The sequence below is a fragment of the Somniosus microcephalus genome, chromosome 1 (assembly GCF_052327205.1).
Source record: "Somniosus microcephalus isolate GS21.2 chromosome 1, FLI_Smic_1.0, whole genome shotgun sequence".
In the NCBI taxonomy this organism is placed as follows: domain Eukaryota; kingdom Metazoa; phylum Chordata; class Chondrichthyes; order Squaliformes; family Somniosidae; genus Somniosus; species Somniosus microcephalus.
In genome coordinates, this window is record NC_140987.1 from 151,078,298 (window position 1) to 151,095,840 (window position 17,543).

The following is a 17,543-nucleotide window of genomic DNA, read 5'->3' on the forward strand; positions in this document are numbered from 1 at the left end:
CTTTTTTAAAAAAATAGTGGGGTTACATTAGCTACCCTCCAATCCATGGGGACAGTTCCAGAGTCTAGAATTTCAGAAAATGACCAGCAATGCATCTACTATTTCTCAGGCCACTTCCTTAAGTACCCTAGGATGTAGATCATCAAGCCCTGGGGATTTATCGGCCTTCAATCCCATCAATTTCCCTACAAATACTGATTCCATTCCATTCCTCCTCTCATTTGACCCCATGTTCCCCGACATCTCTGGGAGGTTATTTCTGTCCTCCTTTGTGAAGACAGAACTAAAGTATGTATTTAATTGGTCAACCATTTCTTTGTTCCCCCATTATAAAATTCTCCTGATTCTGACTGCAAGAGACCTACGCTTGAATTCACCAATCTTTTTCTCTTCACATATCTATAGAAGCTTTTACAGTCAGTTTTTATGTTCCTTGCAAGCTTACTCTCATACTCTATTTCCCCCCTCTTAATTAATCCCTTTGTCCTCCTTTGTTGAATCCTAAACTGCTCCAATCCTCAGGTTTGCTGCTTTTTCTGGCCAATTTATATGTCCGCTCCTTGGATCTTATGCTATCCCTAATTTTCCTTGTTAGCCACAGTTGAGTCACTTTTTTAGGCCAAACAGGGATGTACAAATTCTGTAGTTCATCCATGCGATCTTTAAATATTTGCCATTGCCTATCCAGTCAACCCTTTAAGTAACGTTCCCCAATCCAGCCAAATCAACTCGCGCCTCATACCATCGTATTTATTTAAATTCAGGACCCTAGTCTGAGTCAACTGCTTCACTCTCCATCTTTAATGAAGAATGCCATATGATCGCTCCTCCTAAAGGGGCCTCGCGCAACAAGATTGCTAATTAATCCTCACTACATAATACCCAGTCTAAAGATGGCCCGATCGCTAGTTGGTTCCTCGACATATTGGTCCAGGAAACCATCCGGTATGCACTCTAGGAATTCCTCCTCCTCAGTATGGTTACTAATTTGGTTAGCCCAATCTACATGTAAATTAAAGTCACCCATGATAACTGCTGTGCCCTTATTGCACGCATCCCCAATTTCCCATTTAATACCATCCCCAGCATTACTGTTGGGGTCTGTATACAACTCCCACTAACATTTTCTGCCTCTTGGTATTTCTCTGCTCTTCTCTTCCCATACAGATTCCACATCAGAGCCAATATCCTTTCTTACTATTGTGTTAATCTCCTCTTTAACCAGCAACGCTACCCCACCTCCTTTTCGCCTATTGAACCAGTGAGCTGCGGAATTCTGAAGTTTGTTGTACAAATCAACTTTAACCTCAAGGACCAAAATCTGCCATCTGATCGCAGCATGGGATCGCAAATACTGACATGGTGGGCAACCTCAAACACATGCAATAATAAACTTACATTTCTGTACTGTGTGGCAGGGGCAGGTTGGTAGAGGACCTTTGGGCCTTACACTAAACATCCATAAGACATACTCTCGTACGCTTCAGTGAAGGTGTTGACGATGGTTTGGAGTTCAGCCTCTGTACGCAGACGTCTGCATACTGTAATTCAACAAGAGGATGGGACAACCTTGGATCTGGACTGGAGGCGACAGGTTGAACAGTTTCCAGTTTGTCCTGTAGATTCGCTCCACTCCAGCAGGGAGATTACAGAGGGGGAGATGGAGCATTGCAGCCAGGAAGATCGAAAAGGGCTTTGGTGCGATGACACAGCCTTGGTTGACCATGATCCATGTGAATTGGGTCTGTGGTGGATTCGTTGGTCAGGATCACAGCTTGCATGTCATCATTAAGCAGGCGGAGGATGGAGGCAAACTTGAGGGTAGCCGAATGTGAGGAGGATACTCCATAATCCCTCACAGTTGACGGTGTCGAAGGCCTTTGCAAGGTCAAAGGCAGCCACGGACAGCAGTTGGTGTGGTTCCCTGCATTTCTCTTGTAGTTGACGCATGGTGAAAATCATGTCCATTGTGCCCCTTAGTGGACGGAATCCGCACTGCGGCTCTGGGAGGAGCGCTTCAGCCACTGGGAGAAGGCGATTGAGGACCACTTTCCATACCTCAGGAGCCTACTGTCAACAAGGGCAGACGTCAATGACCAAGTCCAACACCGCCTTCAGTGTGCCAGTGCAGCCTTTGGTTGCCTAAGGAAGAGTGTGTTTGAAGACCAGGACCTCAAACCCAGCACCAAGCTCATGGTCTACAGAGCAGTAGCGATACCAGCTCTCCTGTATGTTTCAGAGACATGGACCACGTACAGCAGGCGCCTCAAAGCACTGGAGGTACCACCAACGCTGCCTCCACAAGACCCTGCAAATCCATTGGCAGGATAGGCGCACCAACGTCAGTGTTCTCGCTCAAGCCAACATCGAAGCTTTGACCACACTCGATCAGCTTCGATGGACGGGTCACATCGTCTGCATGCCCGCTACAAGACTCCCAAAGCAAGCGCTCTACTCAGAGCTCCGACACAGCGGGCAGAGGAAACCCTCAAAGCCTCCTTGAAAAAGTGCAACATCCCCACCAACACCTGGGAATCCCTGGCCCAAGACCGCATAAAGTGGAGGAGAAGCATTCGGGAAGGCGCCGAACACAGAGTCTCTTAGCCAGGTGCAAGCAGAAGCCAAGCGCAAACAGCGGAAGGCGCGCACGTCAACCCAAGCACCCCACCCACCCGCCTCTTCAACTACCGTCTGCCCCACATGTGACAGACTGCAGGTCCCACATTGGACTCAGTCACCTGAGAACTCATTTTTAATGTGGAAGCAAGTCATCCTCGGTTCCGAGGGACTGTTTAAGAAGTAGTGTACTTCAATTATTTTCCCTCTCCTCCACCAAGTTACGGTCAATTATTATTTCTCAACACTAGTTCATCTCTACCTCCTCCTTTGGCCATGCCTTCCCCCAAACCTCCAAATTCCTTCATTACTGTGGTGTCTCCTCGAAAGAATTCCTTGGCCTTCTAGCTGAGGCCTTCTATATACAGGGAAGTTCAAGAATTACCTCAGAATTGAAACCAGTTTCTCCCTCTCCAAACCACCTACTATGGTTACTTCCTTCTGCTACTAAAAAGTCAAAGGTACACCACATTCAGATTTCTACACTGGCTACCTTATCCGAGACTTCATTACCAAGGAAACATATAGAAACATAGAAGATAGGAGTAGGCCATTCGGCCCTTCGAGCCTGCTCCGCCATTCAATGAGATCATGGCTGATCATCCAAATTCAGTACCCTGTCCCTGCCTTCTCCCCATATCCCTTGAGCCTTAAGAAATATATCCAACTCTTTCTTGAATATATTTAATGAACTGGCCTCCACCACCCTCTGTGGCAGAGAATTCCACAGGTTCACCACTCTCTGGGTGAAGAAATTCCTCCTCATTTCTGTCCTAAATGGCTTACCCCTTATCCTTAGACTATGACCCCTGGTTCTGGACTCCCCGGCCATCAGAAACATCCTTTCTGCATCTAGTCTGTCCAGACCTGCCAGAATTTTATAGGTTTCGATGAGATCCCCTCTCAATCTTCTAAACTCCAGTGAGTATAAGCCCAATTGACACAATCTCTCCTTATACGTCATTCCTGCCATCCCAGGTATCAGCCTGGTGAATCTTCGCTGCACTCCTTCCATGGCAAGAACGTCCTTCCTCAGGTAAGGTGACCAAAACTGCACACAATACTCAAGGTGCGGTCTCACCAAGGCCCTGTACAACTGCAGCAAGACATCCTTGTTCTTGTACTCGAACCCTCTTGCTACGAAGGCCAACATACCATTTGCCTTCTTAACCGCCTGCTGCACCTGCATGCTTACCTTCAGTGACTGGTGCACAAGGACACCCAGGTCTCTTTGCACTTCCTTCTCCCAATCTATTGCCATTCAAATAATAATCTGCCTTCCTGTTTTTGCCTCCAAAGTGGATAACCTCACATTTATCCACATTATAGTGCACTTGCCATGTTTCTGCCCAATCACCCAACCTGTCCAAATCGTACTGGAGTTTCACAACATCCTCCTCACAGCATACCCTCCCACCCAGCTTTGTGTCGTCTGCAAATTTGGAGATATTACATCCAATTCCCTCGTCCAGATCATTAATATATAGTGAGCAGCTGGGGTCCTAGGACCGATCCTTGCGGTACCCCACTAGTCACTGCCTGCCACTCGGAAAACGACCCGTTTATTCCAACTCTTTGCTTTCTGTCCGCCAACCAGTTCTCTATCCAAGTCAATACCTTGCCCCCAATCCCATGTGCCTTAATTTTGCACGCTAATCTCTTATGCGGGACCTAAAGCCTTCTGAAAGTCCAAACACACCACATCCACTGGTTCTCCCTTATCTATTCTACCAGTTACATCCTCAAAATTCCAGTAGATTAGTCAAGCATGATTTACCTTTTGTAAATCCATGTTGACTTTGTCCGATCCGGTCACTGCTTTCCAAGTGCTCTGCTATTACATCTTTTATAATGGACTCTAGCATTTTCCCCACTACTGATGTCAGGCTTACCGGTCTATAATTCCCTGCTTTTTCTCTCTACCACCTTTTTTGAATAGTGGGGTAACATTAGCTACCCTCCAATCCATGGGTACTGTTCCAGAGTCTATCGAGTTCTGGAAGATGACCAGCAATGCATCTACTATTTCTAGGGCCACTTCCTTAAGTACCCTGGGATGTAGATTATCAGGCCCTGGGGATTTATCAGCCTTCAGTCCCATCAATTTTCCGAACACCATTTCCCTACAAATACTGATTTCTTTCAGTTCCACCCTTTCATCAGACCCTATGTTCTGCGGTATTTCTGGGAGGTTATGTGTCCTCCTTTGTGAAGACAGAACCAAAATATGTATTTAGTTGGTCTGCCATTTCTTTGCTCCCCATTATAAATTCCCCCGATTCTGACTGCAAGGGACCTACGCTTGACTTCACCAATCTTTTTCTCTTTACATATCTATAAAAGCTTTTACAGTCAGTTTTTATGTTCCCTGCAAGCTTACTCTCATTCTATTTTCCCTTTCTTAATTAATCCCTTTGTTGAATCCTAAACTGCTCCCAATCCTCAGGATTATTGTTTTTTCTGGCCAATTTATATGTCCTCTCCTTGGATCTTATGCTATCCCTAATTTCCCTTGTTAGCCACGGTTGAGTCACCTTTTTGTTTTATTTTTATGCCAAACTGGGATGAACAACTTCTGTAGTTCATCCATTCGGTCTTTGAATGCTTGCCATTGCTTATCCACTGTCAACCCCGAGTGCCATTCCCCAATCAATCCTACCCAACTCGCTCCTCAGACCATCATAGTTTCCTTTATTTAAATTGAGGACCCTAGTTTCTGAGTCAATTACTTCATTCTGCATCTAAATGAAGATTTCGATCATATTATGATCGCTCCGACCCAAGGGGCCTCGTACAACCAGATTGCTAATTAATCCTCTCTCGTTACATAATACCCAGTTTAAGATGGCCTGATCTCTGGTTGGTTCCTCGACATATTGGTCCAGGAAACCATCCCGTAAACACTCCAGGAATTCCTCCTCCACAGTATTGTTACTAATTTGGTTAGCCCAATCTATATGTAGATTAAAGTCACCCATGATGACTGCTGTGCCCTTATTGCACGCTTCTTTAATTTCCCTTTTAATGCCATCCCCAACCTCCGCCTTACTGTTCGAGGTCTATATACCACTCCCACTAATGTTTTTTTCCCCCCTTAGTATTTCTCAATTCTACCCATAGATTCCACCTCATCAGAGCTAATATCCTTCATTACAATTGTGTTAATCCCTTCTTTAACCAGTAATGCTACCCCTCCTCCCTAGATCTGAAAAAGCAACCCAAAATACTTGCCATGAAAATTTATTAGACACTAACAGGATTTCATCACCAGATTATCTAACGAAAGTCCCTCTCCACCTAAAAATCAGTTCTACAAATCCTTCATCATTGAAGTCTTATTGGTACAATAATTACTACATTGGAACCTTGATAAAAAGACAACCGATTTGCAAGAATTTCACTTTTACATCAGGAATGCTGTGCACTATAGACTTAGAAATAATCCATACCTCAGCTGATTAACAGTATTCCACGTGAAGATCTGAAACCCTGGGATTAAACCCAGGGCTATAACTTCCATGCAAGAATAACTGGATACATAAGAATTCTGTGCTTGGCGAACTGGACACGTCAATCACAAGATCACCCTCAAAGCCAAACATTTTACAAGATGCATAGCATAGGGAATATCCCAGAAATAAAAGTTAGCTACAAAAGGTCCAATAAATGGGTGCAATTAATGACAGCTGAGTGTACTTCAATTAAAAGCTGGCCCTATTTGAAAGATTTTTCAGAAGAACTGAAATGCTTCTTTAGGCATTTCTGGCATGTACTTAGAAGCAGAAAGAGAGCTGGGACTACAGAACCATCTGGGCATCTGACAATTAGGAACTGAATTACAGATAACACCTTCAAACTGGCAATCAAGTGTTATCAGCACACAGTTTTTTTGGGAAACTCAAGTTCCTGACAGTCATCAAATGTACTCAAAGCACCACTATGTCGGCATCAGTTTATTCTGCTACAGAGCAGCGTGAACATTTGCACTTCAGGCATATTGTCAACAATTTTGCTTATCACTGGACATAGAGATACACTTGAACTTACATAAGCAGATGCAGAAAAATAAGCTGAAGCATCTTGCCAAAGGTGAGTTTAAGGCTTAAAGCATTGTTATAACTTCAATTTTAAAGAGATGCTCAGGACACAATCTGGGCAAGGTTCTACACACTTAACCGGTGGGACCCAACTCGGTTCTCAAAACCAAGCAAGTTAAAAATGTATTAATACCAATTCAGCAGTTGTCATTTGACATCTAATGCAAGAAAAAAGGTACTACATCCCTAAAATCACATTTGCATGTACTGATTAGCAAGTATACTTATTTTATTCTGCACAGCAGGCTTATAATGGTTAACCCTGCAAAGGACAAAATTGCAACTGAATTAACCAGAATTGTTTTTAACTATACTGGAGGTTGTTGAGCTGTGGAGATAATGTGCCAGTAGACCTGCAGCTGAAATCTGTAAAATACAAAATAAACTGCAGATGTGTCTCACCAGCAAAAAGGTCTTCACGGTCATCATCCAGCAAAATCTCAGATTTGGGACCATTAGACTTTACACTTATGTCTTCAGCTGGAAGACTGGCAGGTTCAGGTGAAGATGGGCTGGACTGAAAAAGAACAGCACATCAACAAGTTTAATCATACATTAACCACAGTGATGAAAACTGGATTAAAATCAGTAAAACAAAATGTCACCAATGTAATGCAGACTTCAGAAAACATTAAACAATCTTTCATCAGATAAATACAAAGGAAGTCAGGCTAAGTAATGGTTGCTTCTCATTTTTGGGAGGCAACAATGGGTGAGGAAACACTAATCACCATCTACTCATGTGCACAGCAAAATTTGTGAAGTACTTGACAGCCTTTACAGAACAACATTTATATACTTACCTATATTTAGTGACAAAGTAAATCTATACATAGATTGAAATCAGTACATCATAGTTACGTTAAACTTAATTGCTTGCACCACATTCTATGTGGAAGAGATTTGTATACATGATAATATAGCAGATCTGTTCCACATTATCTATCAATACAAAGGCATGCTGAAATTACATAAGAAATACTTGTCTCGAGAGCAAAATAAGTTTCACAAAATATCCATTCATTTAACAGCATCGCCATTTCTCTACATCCTATTAGTCACAATTAAAACATTTCCAGTAAACAGAGCCAAATAGACCAAGCACTAGCTGCATATTGCATAAGTGTCAGAAAACCACTCTGGGCTACTTACGCCCCTTTCCATAAATAATATGCTTTAAAAACTGTTGGAATAAAAACTATGCTGTGTTGGCCTTTAAGCTTACCATTATTCACACTGTGATACACCTACATATTGCAAGAGAATCAAAGGTCAGTTTAGTTCATCTGTCCCTGCACCAGGAATATTTTCTTCCCACTCTGCCCTATCCACACAACTGCTACAAGAAACAAGCACAGAAACCTCAATGTACTTGGAAAATCACTTTCACAAGGCAAGCAGATAACCATTGCCTAAACAATCAGGCCAAATTTTTTTTAGATCTTTGCCAACATTACAAGTTTCAAAAGTGAATTCAAAATAAATGAAAGATCTCTTCTCGCCATCATGCTCTGCTGCTAGAGCAGTTCACTATTGGGAACACCCGGCCAGATTTCTCTAGCACCAATATTTTTTACACTACAACTACAAAAGCTTCACACATTTTAAGTTGTCGTATAATTCCAGAATCAGGGCCTGATTTGCCTTCAGAGTAAGACTTCCTCCTCCAGAATCTCTGCACTTTACTCTGGAGTCAAGCTACACGCCAACTCTGATTTTACATTACAACTTTTATCAATGGAAAGCAAAACAAATTCAAAGGTGCTAGACTTGATCATGGATGCACTCGAAGTGTGGTCAAAAACACATTTCTCCGCTACAACTCTAACAGTAACCTAGATCATATTTAAGGAAAGTACACCACTTCCACCATATGTCCCAAGGCTCCATAAACAGATGGGCATTTATATATAGCACTGAATGCAAAAAAGATCACAAGGTACTAAACAAGCAAGGAAAAAACACCACCGAGCTAAAAAAGGGGGAGATATTAGGAGGGATGACCAAAAGCTTGGTTCAAGAGGTGAGTTAAAGAAGAAGAGGAAGGTGAAGAGGTTTAGGGTGGGCATTCCACAGAACGAGGCATAGGAGGCTGAAGGCATGGCCACTAATGGTGAAGCGAAGGTAGGATCTAGCAGCCAAGAGTTGCAAACCACAATTTTAACCACCACACCGGCAGTTATTTTTATTATTCCAGTTTTACGAAGTCATCCTGCAATATAAAACATGGACAATGCTACACCACTTGGTTCTTGTAGGCACCTTGCACTGTACAGTTCCCACCAGATACTAAAAAAGTGACCAACATTCTTTTGGTTCTCTAACTTTTTCCCCTCATCCTAAACGGAATACAAAAAAGTTTAATGTGATGCACAGAAATAAACTCAATCACATAGAAAATTTAATTTTATAATTTTTAACCCTCCAGTGGAAACATAATATTTACTATTCTAGAAAAATGGTAGGCATTTTCACTACATATCACTGAAGGTATTACAATTCTTTTGTCTTTGCAGTTATTTCTGCGGACAGGTATTGGGAATATTAACCAGAAATGAAATTTGGTTCTGTGTAATCTTATGAACAAAGGGAGCATGACACTAAATTATTAAATCCAATAACACTAGATCCATTTAACAGATACTGGCCTACTTACAAAACCAATTGCCTGTGGTTATTTGAAGTCAGCAACAGTTCAATCAGTATCAGATCAGTTTCAACTGAGAAACTCAGGTTATTTTAAAATGCACGTTATTGAAGAAAACAGTTTTGCTCGTGGCTGTTGTATCTTTACCAGCAAAAGCCCAATAGAATATCCAACGAGAGGGTGATTTAAAACAAATGCAAAATACTGTGGATGCTGGAAATCTGAAATAAAAACAAAATGCTGGAAATACTCAGGTCAGGCAGCATTTGTGGAGAGAAAGAGAATTAACATTTTATAAGAATTAAGAGCAGGAGTAGGCCATAGGGCCCTTCGAGCCTCCTCCCCCATTCAATAAGATCATGGCTGATCTTTGACCTTAACTCCACTTTCCCACCTGATCCATATCCCTTTAATCAGAATGAAAAAAGTTAGTGCGATAACAGGTTTTAAGCAAGTGCAGAAGCAGAGAAAGGGGGAGGGGAGGAAAGAACAAACAGGAAGGTCTGTGATAGGGTGGAAGGCAGGAGAGGTTCAAAGACAAAAGGGATGATGGTGCGAGACAAGAGGAGACGGTAATGGGACAAGTAAAGGAACAAAAGATGGGTATGGAAGAGGTGTAAAGAAGAATAGCAGAATCATCAACAGTTGTCATCTGAAAAAAATGGGGGCAGAGGATATGGTCTGAAATTGTTGAATTCAATGTTGAGTCCAGAAGGCTATAAAGTGCCTTATCGAAAGATGAGGCACTGTTCCTCGAGCTGGGGTTGAGCTTCACTGAATCAGTGCAAGAAGCCACATCATGAGCAGCGAATATAGTATACTAAATTAAAAGTACAAGTAAATCACTTTCACCTGGAAGGATTTTTTGGGGCCCTGGACGGTGGGAAGGAAGTAAAAGGGCAGGTGTTTCACCTCCTGCGCTTGCACGGGAAGGTGCCTTGGGAAGGAGAGGGGGTGTTGGAGGTGATTGAGGCACGGACCAAGGCGTCACAGGGGAAACGGTCGCTTTGGAATGCGAAAGGGGAGGTGCAAGGTGGTGGGATCATGCTGGAGGTGGCGGAAAATGATCCATTGAATGTGGAGGCTAGCGGGGCGGAAAGAGGGGACAAGCGTGGCTCTGGGGAAACTAAACAGACACGGTCGAGAGCACTGTTAACCACAGTGGAGGGGATTCCTTGGTTGAGGAAAAAGGAAGACACATCGGAAGCACTGGTGTGGAAGGTGGCAATGTCAGAACAGATGCAATGGAGAAACTGGAGAATGGAATAGAGTCCTTACCAGAAGCAGGGTGGGAGGAAGTGTAGTAAAGGTAGCTGTGGGAGTCAGTGGGTTTATAGTGGATGTTTGTCGATAGCCTATCACCAGAATTCGAGACAGAGAAGTCGAGGGAGGGAAGGGAAGAGTCAGAGATGGACTATGAAGGCGAGGGAAGGGTGGAAATTGGAAGCAAAGTGAATGACATTTTCTAGTTCAGGTCCAGATCAGGAAACGGCACTGATACAGTCAATGTACCGGAAAAAAAGAGGTGAGGGAGGGAACCCAAGTAGGACTGGAACAAAAGGTTCCACATATCCCACGAAAAGGCAAGTATAGCTAGGACCCGTGCGGGTTCCCATAGCAACAATCCATGTGGATAGAAATGAGAAAAGAGGATCAATCACATTAACAGGGGTAGTCAACAGACCACCTAATAGTGGAAGGGAGGTGGAGGAAGAATATGCAAACAAATTAAGGAAATGAGTAAAAAACAGAATAATCATGGGGGATTTCAACTACCCCCATGTTAATTGGAGAGAAGAGATAGGTAATGTGGACAGGAGTCTTTTCTAACCCAATATTTAAAAAGCCCAACAAGGGAGGATTCGCTATTGGATCTAGTAATGGGGAATGTACCAGAGCAGATAAGTAGTAAAATTAGGCGAACACCTAGGCAATAGTGACCATAATAATACGTTTTAAGATAATAATTGAGAAAGACATAAGTATGACGAAGACCAGGGTAATAGATTGAAGAAAAGCTGATTGAGGGGCTGAGAATAGAACTCTGGAAAATAAAATGCACAACAATATTGGCAAACAAGGCAGAACAGCAATGGGAAACATTTAAAAACAGTGTTCAACCAGAAAAAACACATTCTGGTAAATAAAACAACATGGATGAATAAAGCCATAAGGGAAAAATTGAGGGCAAGTGAAGTGGCATTAAGTACATGGACAACAGGGGACAGCATGATATGGGAGAATACGAAGAGATTAGGAGAAGTCAAAAAAAATTAGGAAGGCAAAAAGGAACTATGAAATTAAATTATCAAGGAACATAAAATAAAGTAAAATATTTTACAGGCACAAGCAAAAAAAGTCAGGATGGGAATAGGTCCATTAAGGGATGGACAGGATAATACCACAGGCAACAAGAGAGAGAGAGTGTTGGCAGAAATATTGGGCTGGATATTCCAACCCTCACAGGTGCATACACACCCGTAGGGGCCTTGCAAGTGCCGGTTTCAGGCATGCAAAGCGCATGCGCTAAAACCTGGCACTTCCAATCCGTCAAGAATTCTCTTGACAGATCATCCGCCTGCCCGGGAGAAGGGCCTCCGCGGGCAGAGTTCCACTTTGCACAACCTCCACCGGCTGAAAACCTTTAAAATCTTACGCCTGGTAAAAGCAGGCGCAAGGCCTGCTTTTACCAGCATAAGAGTTTGAAATTTTTTTTTTTTTATTTTTTTAAACTCATTTATAATTTAATAAAAGTACTTTTAAAAAGTTTATTTTTAGCCCTGTGGTAATTTAAGATTTTATTTAATGTAATTTTAACTAATTAAAAAAAATTTTGTTTAACTTTAAGTGACCCCCATTCATACTTTTGACAGATCTATGCATAAGTGTGAAGGGGGATTCCCTTTGATTGTTTCCCCATGGCCACTTGCGAACCGCCTGCGCCCCTGCACGCGCAGACCAGGAGAGGCCCAGGACTGGAAGTCTCGGGGCCTACGGAGCCAGCAGGTAAGTGCGTAGATTTTTCCAGATCGGAGGCATCCGCACGCATGAAGTCTCCAATCGGAAAATCCGGCCCATTAAATAATTACTTCACTTCGGTATTTACATGGGAAATAGAACAGGTTGACATGACATTGGATGATGAGATTAGTGATAAGTGCATTTAAAATAAAAAAGATATATTAAATAAACTAATCAAACTCAAAAAGGATGGTCCGGATGGATTACATCCACGCATTTTAAAAGAATTTAGGGGAAAGAGATGGCAAAGGCATTACTACACATTTACTAATTTGTTCGAAAAAGGTGTGGTGCCAGGAGGAAAGGTGGATAGCTAATGCAATACCTATATTTAAAGGGAGGCAGAACATATCCAGGGAACTATAGATCAGTCAGCTTAATGTCAGTGGTAAGAAAAATAATGGAATCCCTACTAAAAAAGGAGAAAATACAACATCTAGAAACCAAAAATAATGAATAGTCAGCATGGATTTCAAAAGGGAAAGTCTTGCTTGACCAACCTCATTGAATTTTTAAGAGGTAAAAGAGAGTAGACAAGGGTAATACAGTAGATGTAATTTATCTAGATTTTCAAAAGGCCTTCGATAAGGTACCACATAATAGACTAGTGAACAAAGTCAACAAATGCGGAGTCAGGGCAAGTCACAGAATGGATAGCTAGCTGGCTTCAAGACAGAAAGCAGAGAGGGGGTAAAGGATAGCTATTCACAGTGGCAGAAGGTAGGTAGTGGTGTTCCACAAGGATCAGTGCTAGGACCACTGCTATTCACAGTTTGTATCAACAATTTAGACTTTGGGATCAAAACCACAATTTCTAAATTTGAGGACACCAAACTGGGGGGTATGGTCAATACTAAGAAGAACTGCAACAAATTACAGGAGAACATCAATAAACTTGAAGAATGGGCAAATTAATTTCAACACAAATGTGAGGTACAGGTACACTATCCCTTATCCAAAAGCCTTGGACCAGCTGAGTTTCGGTTTTTGGAATTTTTCAGATTTCACAAGACTGGGAAATTTGTATTTAATCTAAATTTTTAAAGTTCAGGCTACCTCTTGCGACTGTTCCGTGTCTCATTCCCCTTCCTGCTTCTCTAGAAAGCCGGATATCAGCTGACTCCTACTAAGCTGGCCCACAAATCAGGTCAGGGGTCAGGGGGGAGAAAAGAATATCGGACGGGTTGGGGGTCAGGTGCGGGGGGGGGGGGGGGGGGGGGGGAAAGAAAGAAAAGAATATCGGACAGGCCGCTGTATTGTTGGGTTCACTCTCCCGGTACCTCCTTCACACTGCCCGGCTCGGCCTGCAATCTCCTACCCAGAAGGGAACTCTGACCCTCTGCCCTGCTCAGCGCAAGTCGTGCGCCACTCTGGTCATGTCATGCGCACGACTTACGCTGAACGAAAAACACTTGGTTTTTAGAGGTTTTCGGAAGTTCGGATAAAGGATAGCCTACCTATATTACATTTTGGTAGGAAGAATAGGGAGGTCCCTTAGAGGGTGCGAGTCTGGATGGGGTAAGAGGAGCAAAGGGATCTCAGAGTACAAATACACAAATCACCAAAAGTAGCGACAGGTCAACAAGGCCATAAAAAAACCAAACCAAGCACTAGGGTTTATTTCTAATGGGATAGAATTGAAAAGTAGTGAAGTTATGCTAAACTTGCATCAAAGCTGGGTTAGACTACAAATTGGAAAGCTGTGTACAATTCTGGTCACCATATTATAAAAAGGATATAGAAGCACTGGAGAGGGTGCAGAGAAGATTTACAAGGATGATACAAGAAATGCAAGCAAAGATGAACAGGCTGGGTCTCTTCTCTTGAAAAAAGGTGGAGGGGTGACCCAATAGAGGTCTTTAAAATTATGAAAGGTTTTGATAGAGTGGGTGCAGTGTTTCCACTTGTGGGGAAGACCATAACTAGAGGCCATCAATATAAGATACTCACCAAGAAATCAAATAGGGAATTCAGAAGAAACTACTTTATCCAAAGAGTGGCGAGAATGTGGAACTCCTTACCACAGAGTGGTTGAAGCAAATAGTATAGATGCATTTAAGGGGAGGCTAGACAAGCATGAGGGAGAATGGAATAGCAGGTTACACTGATAGAGTTAGATGTGGAAAGATGGAGGAGGCTCAAGTGGAGCATAAATGCCAGCATAAACTGGTTGGGCAGAATGACACGTTTCTGTGCCATATATCCTATGTAAAACACCTTTCATTTAGAGGAAGTGAGTGGAGTCAAAAGAGAAGTTGTTCAATGCGAGAACAAGTTCAGCCAGGCGGAGGAGGGCAGTGATGGACAGGGACTGGTTGGGCCTCTGCTCAAGGAAGGCAGAGAGGGTGACTTACTTCAGTTTTATAATATTCTTTGATGGTGTTGCATCAGGTGTAACTCCAGCTATTCAAGAAAAACAAAGTATGCAAACTATATACTGGTGGGAAGAGGTATGGCATTTGAAATATCCAGAAGTTAATGGTTCAGATATTTAACATGTTAAACAGAATGCACTACTCAGATGCTGACTTTTGGGCACCAAAATGTTGCTTTGTGGTTGCCAGATCAAGATTTTTCTGTGCTTAGGAATAGAATTATTTTAATGAAGTATTGACATCAAGTGCTTTCAGGTCAAGGACAGCACATTAACTGGAGGGTAAAGCTCCCTTTACAATGACTAGCAGGCAATTTAATCTTGGCAGAAACTTCCATGTTGCCAGTGATATTTCCATAAATAGACAACCTCTGAGCAAAACACACATCTGTACCTGCATTTAAGATAATAAAAGGTAGGTATATCCAGCAGCTGCTGCAGGATAATAGATCATGGTAGAACTGCTACCATGAGGTGGCTTTGAATGAAAAGGGTATATTTTTCCACAGAAAAAAAGTGAGTATAGCTCAGTAGTGCTGTGCTTTGGCATGTAATGCACTGTACAAAAGAACAGGATGGGGTTTAAATTGCTATTCTCCACAAGGAACATCTTAAATAGAGAAGCAAGAGGCAACATGAGCATTAGACTGGTATATGCAGAAACATAGCAGATCAGCCAACCCTCAGCTATGGAGGAGAATACAAGTATTCTATTGACTAGCAAAATGGAGAGCTGGGTTAATGCACAAGAACAGTTCAATTGACACAAAACATGAACTAAAACAGTCCCCATCGCTTATAGTGGACACATTCAGGCAAACCAGTTTTGCCAGTTACACACGATGGCCTGTATAATGTGGTAGCATTATCAGCATCCACAACTCCCTGAAGGAACTTCCATTACTGCTGGACCCTAGACCTGAAGTGCCAACCTCACCCTGGCTGGTCAAGAAATTGGAGGAACAGAGAGCAGGACCAGTCATGCAAAAACAAGCCATTACCAGGTAGCATTTCAGCAAGATCCAGAGAGGAAGGAAAAGCACACAAATCTTAACTTTCACTGAACAACCATTTAAACAACTTGAACACCCAATTAGGGCACTAAATTTCAGCTGTTGGGATTATTGTGCATGAAGTATTTTTTGTTAAATATAATTATATATTTAAAACTATGCAATATCACGGATGATTCTGGAAACAGATTCTGTGCACAGCTGTTTCTACCCAAAATAAATGGAGCACTTCAGGTACTACAACTGGCAATTTTGAAGTTAACATTATCCATTTGCATTAATGTTATCACCTTTTGGCCAATATAAGCAATTACCAGTTTTAAACCTGAACGTTTTAAGTGGTGGGGACTGCATTAAGAGCATGTGCACTGAACATTACTTGCTAGAATCAGTTATGATCAAGGAAATAAAATTTTCTAGGGTGATCCAGAATTAGTTTTCAAAAAGGCAATTAAGGGCACTTACATGTTCATGTCAAAGCTAATGCTGTTAACAATCTGCAAGAGATTTATTACAAAAAATATAATTTTACATCATAGAAGGAAACCAATCAGTTCACCACATTTGTTCTAACTAACCACTTGGTCTCATTCCATTTCCGCATCTCCTTAGGAGTTCTTTTTTTCAAAAATTATCCTACTTCCTGTGTAAAAGCTATTATTGTTCCTCTTAGAAACTATCCTACATCCTACTAACCATATGCATAAAAACATTTCCTCTGTTCTACTCAGTACAGGTTGCTCAAACTGCAGATTTCTAAAGAAGTTTAAAATTTTGTAAATAAATTTAGGAAATTGTCAAGTCAAAAAAGGATGAATGCAATCATCTTTTCTGGGCCCCGATTTGATGTATTGCAGCGTATAGCTGACAAAGATAAATTTTGTTAAGCAATGCACTATAGAGTAGTAGACACCCATCACCACCAACTAGTGTTCATCTAGTGATTATGTATTCGGACATCAATAGTGCTAAATTACATATTATAGAAAGTGGGAAACCCTCAATGAGGAGTTATAGGAAAGCTCTCTGCTGTTGGCAGGAAGTGGAGACGAGCCAGCTGTCACATGCGCAGAAACGCCCGGACAAAGTTCACTGCGTTCAACAGTCGTTTCGTTAAAAAAAGACAAGTTTTACATTAAACCGTGTGTAGGCGGCAGTTAACAGCGTGTCCCCGCTCAACACAGCGTCATTTAAAATGAATGACATTATCGACAAGCACAGCGCGAGAGGAGCAGAGCCGAATCAGACTCCGGGAAACGGATCCGTCACTGAACAGGAGCGAAAATCCGAGAGAGGGAGGGAAAAAAATCACAAGTGTCGGCCCGGGCTCCCGCCGCCCTGCAACCCCGCACCCAGACCCCTCCAGCACTCACCTCCATGGTGCTGGTGGTGCTGACGAAGAGATCCTCGCTCCCCTCCAGCTCCCTGAACTCCGAGTCCTCGCCCTCTCCTTCCACATCCCCATCTCCAAACGGAGGAGGTTCTCGCTCTGCCGCCATCTTCTCTGTCAGGATCACACTCTCGAGTCATGTGATTCTCACGCAGGCCCAGCCTCGCACACAAATACGCAGCTCTCTGTGACATCACGTTGCTCATTGGCCGCGCTGGTGAAAGCCCCGCGTGACGTTCGGAAGTTCCCGGCGCCGCTTTAGAATGTCGCTCAGAACCTTTCGATTGTCCCGACTTCCACAGTCCCATCGTGTCCTTACAGCTTGTCTCCTGCGGTCCAACCAGTGAAAGATACTTGTACTCAACGGGAAAGAAAACATAGGCCC

The 17,543-nt window shown here is 42.6% G+C and overlaps 1 protein-coding gene across 2 annotated transcripts in view; it reads right to left on the minus strand.

Annotated features, from left to right (window-relative positions):
- Window positions 1-17,301, minus strand: part of snx2 (sorting nexin 2) — a 76,843-nt gene extending 59,542 nt beyond the window's left edge. The window contains exons 1-2 of one of the 2 annotated variants that reach the window (XR_015078212.1): window positions 17,142-17,301; window positions 7,116-7,230 (exon numbers count right to left, since the gene is read on the minus strand). Coding sequence is in view for 1 of the 2 variants with exons in the window: in XM_085986721.1 (XP_085842847.1) it covers window positions 7,116-7,230; window positions 17,142-17,267 (241 nt within the window). In the remaining variant the exon portion in view is untranslated. The remainder of the gene's footprint in view (window positions 1-7,115; window positions 7,231-17,141) is intronic. The other variant, XM_085986721.1, reaches the window with a different exon arrangement.
- Window positions 17,302-17,543: the final 242 nt, after the last annotated feature.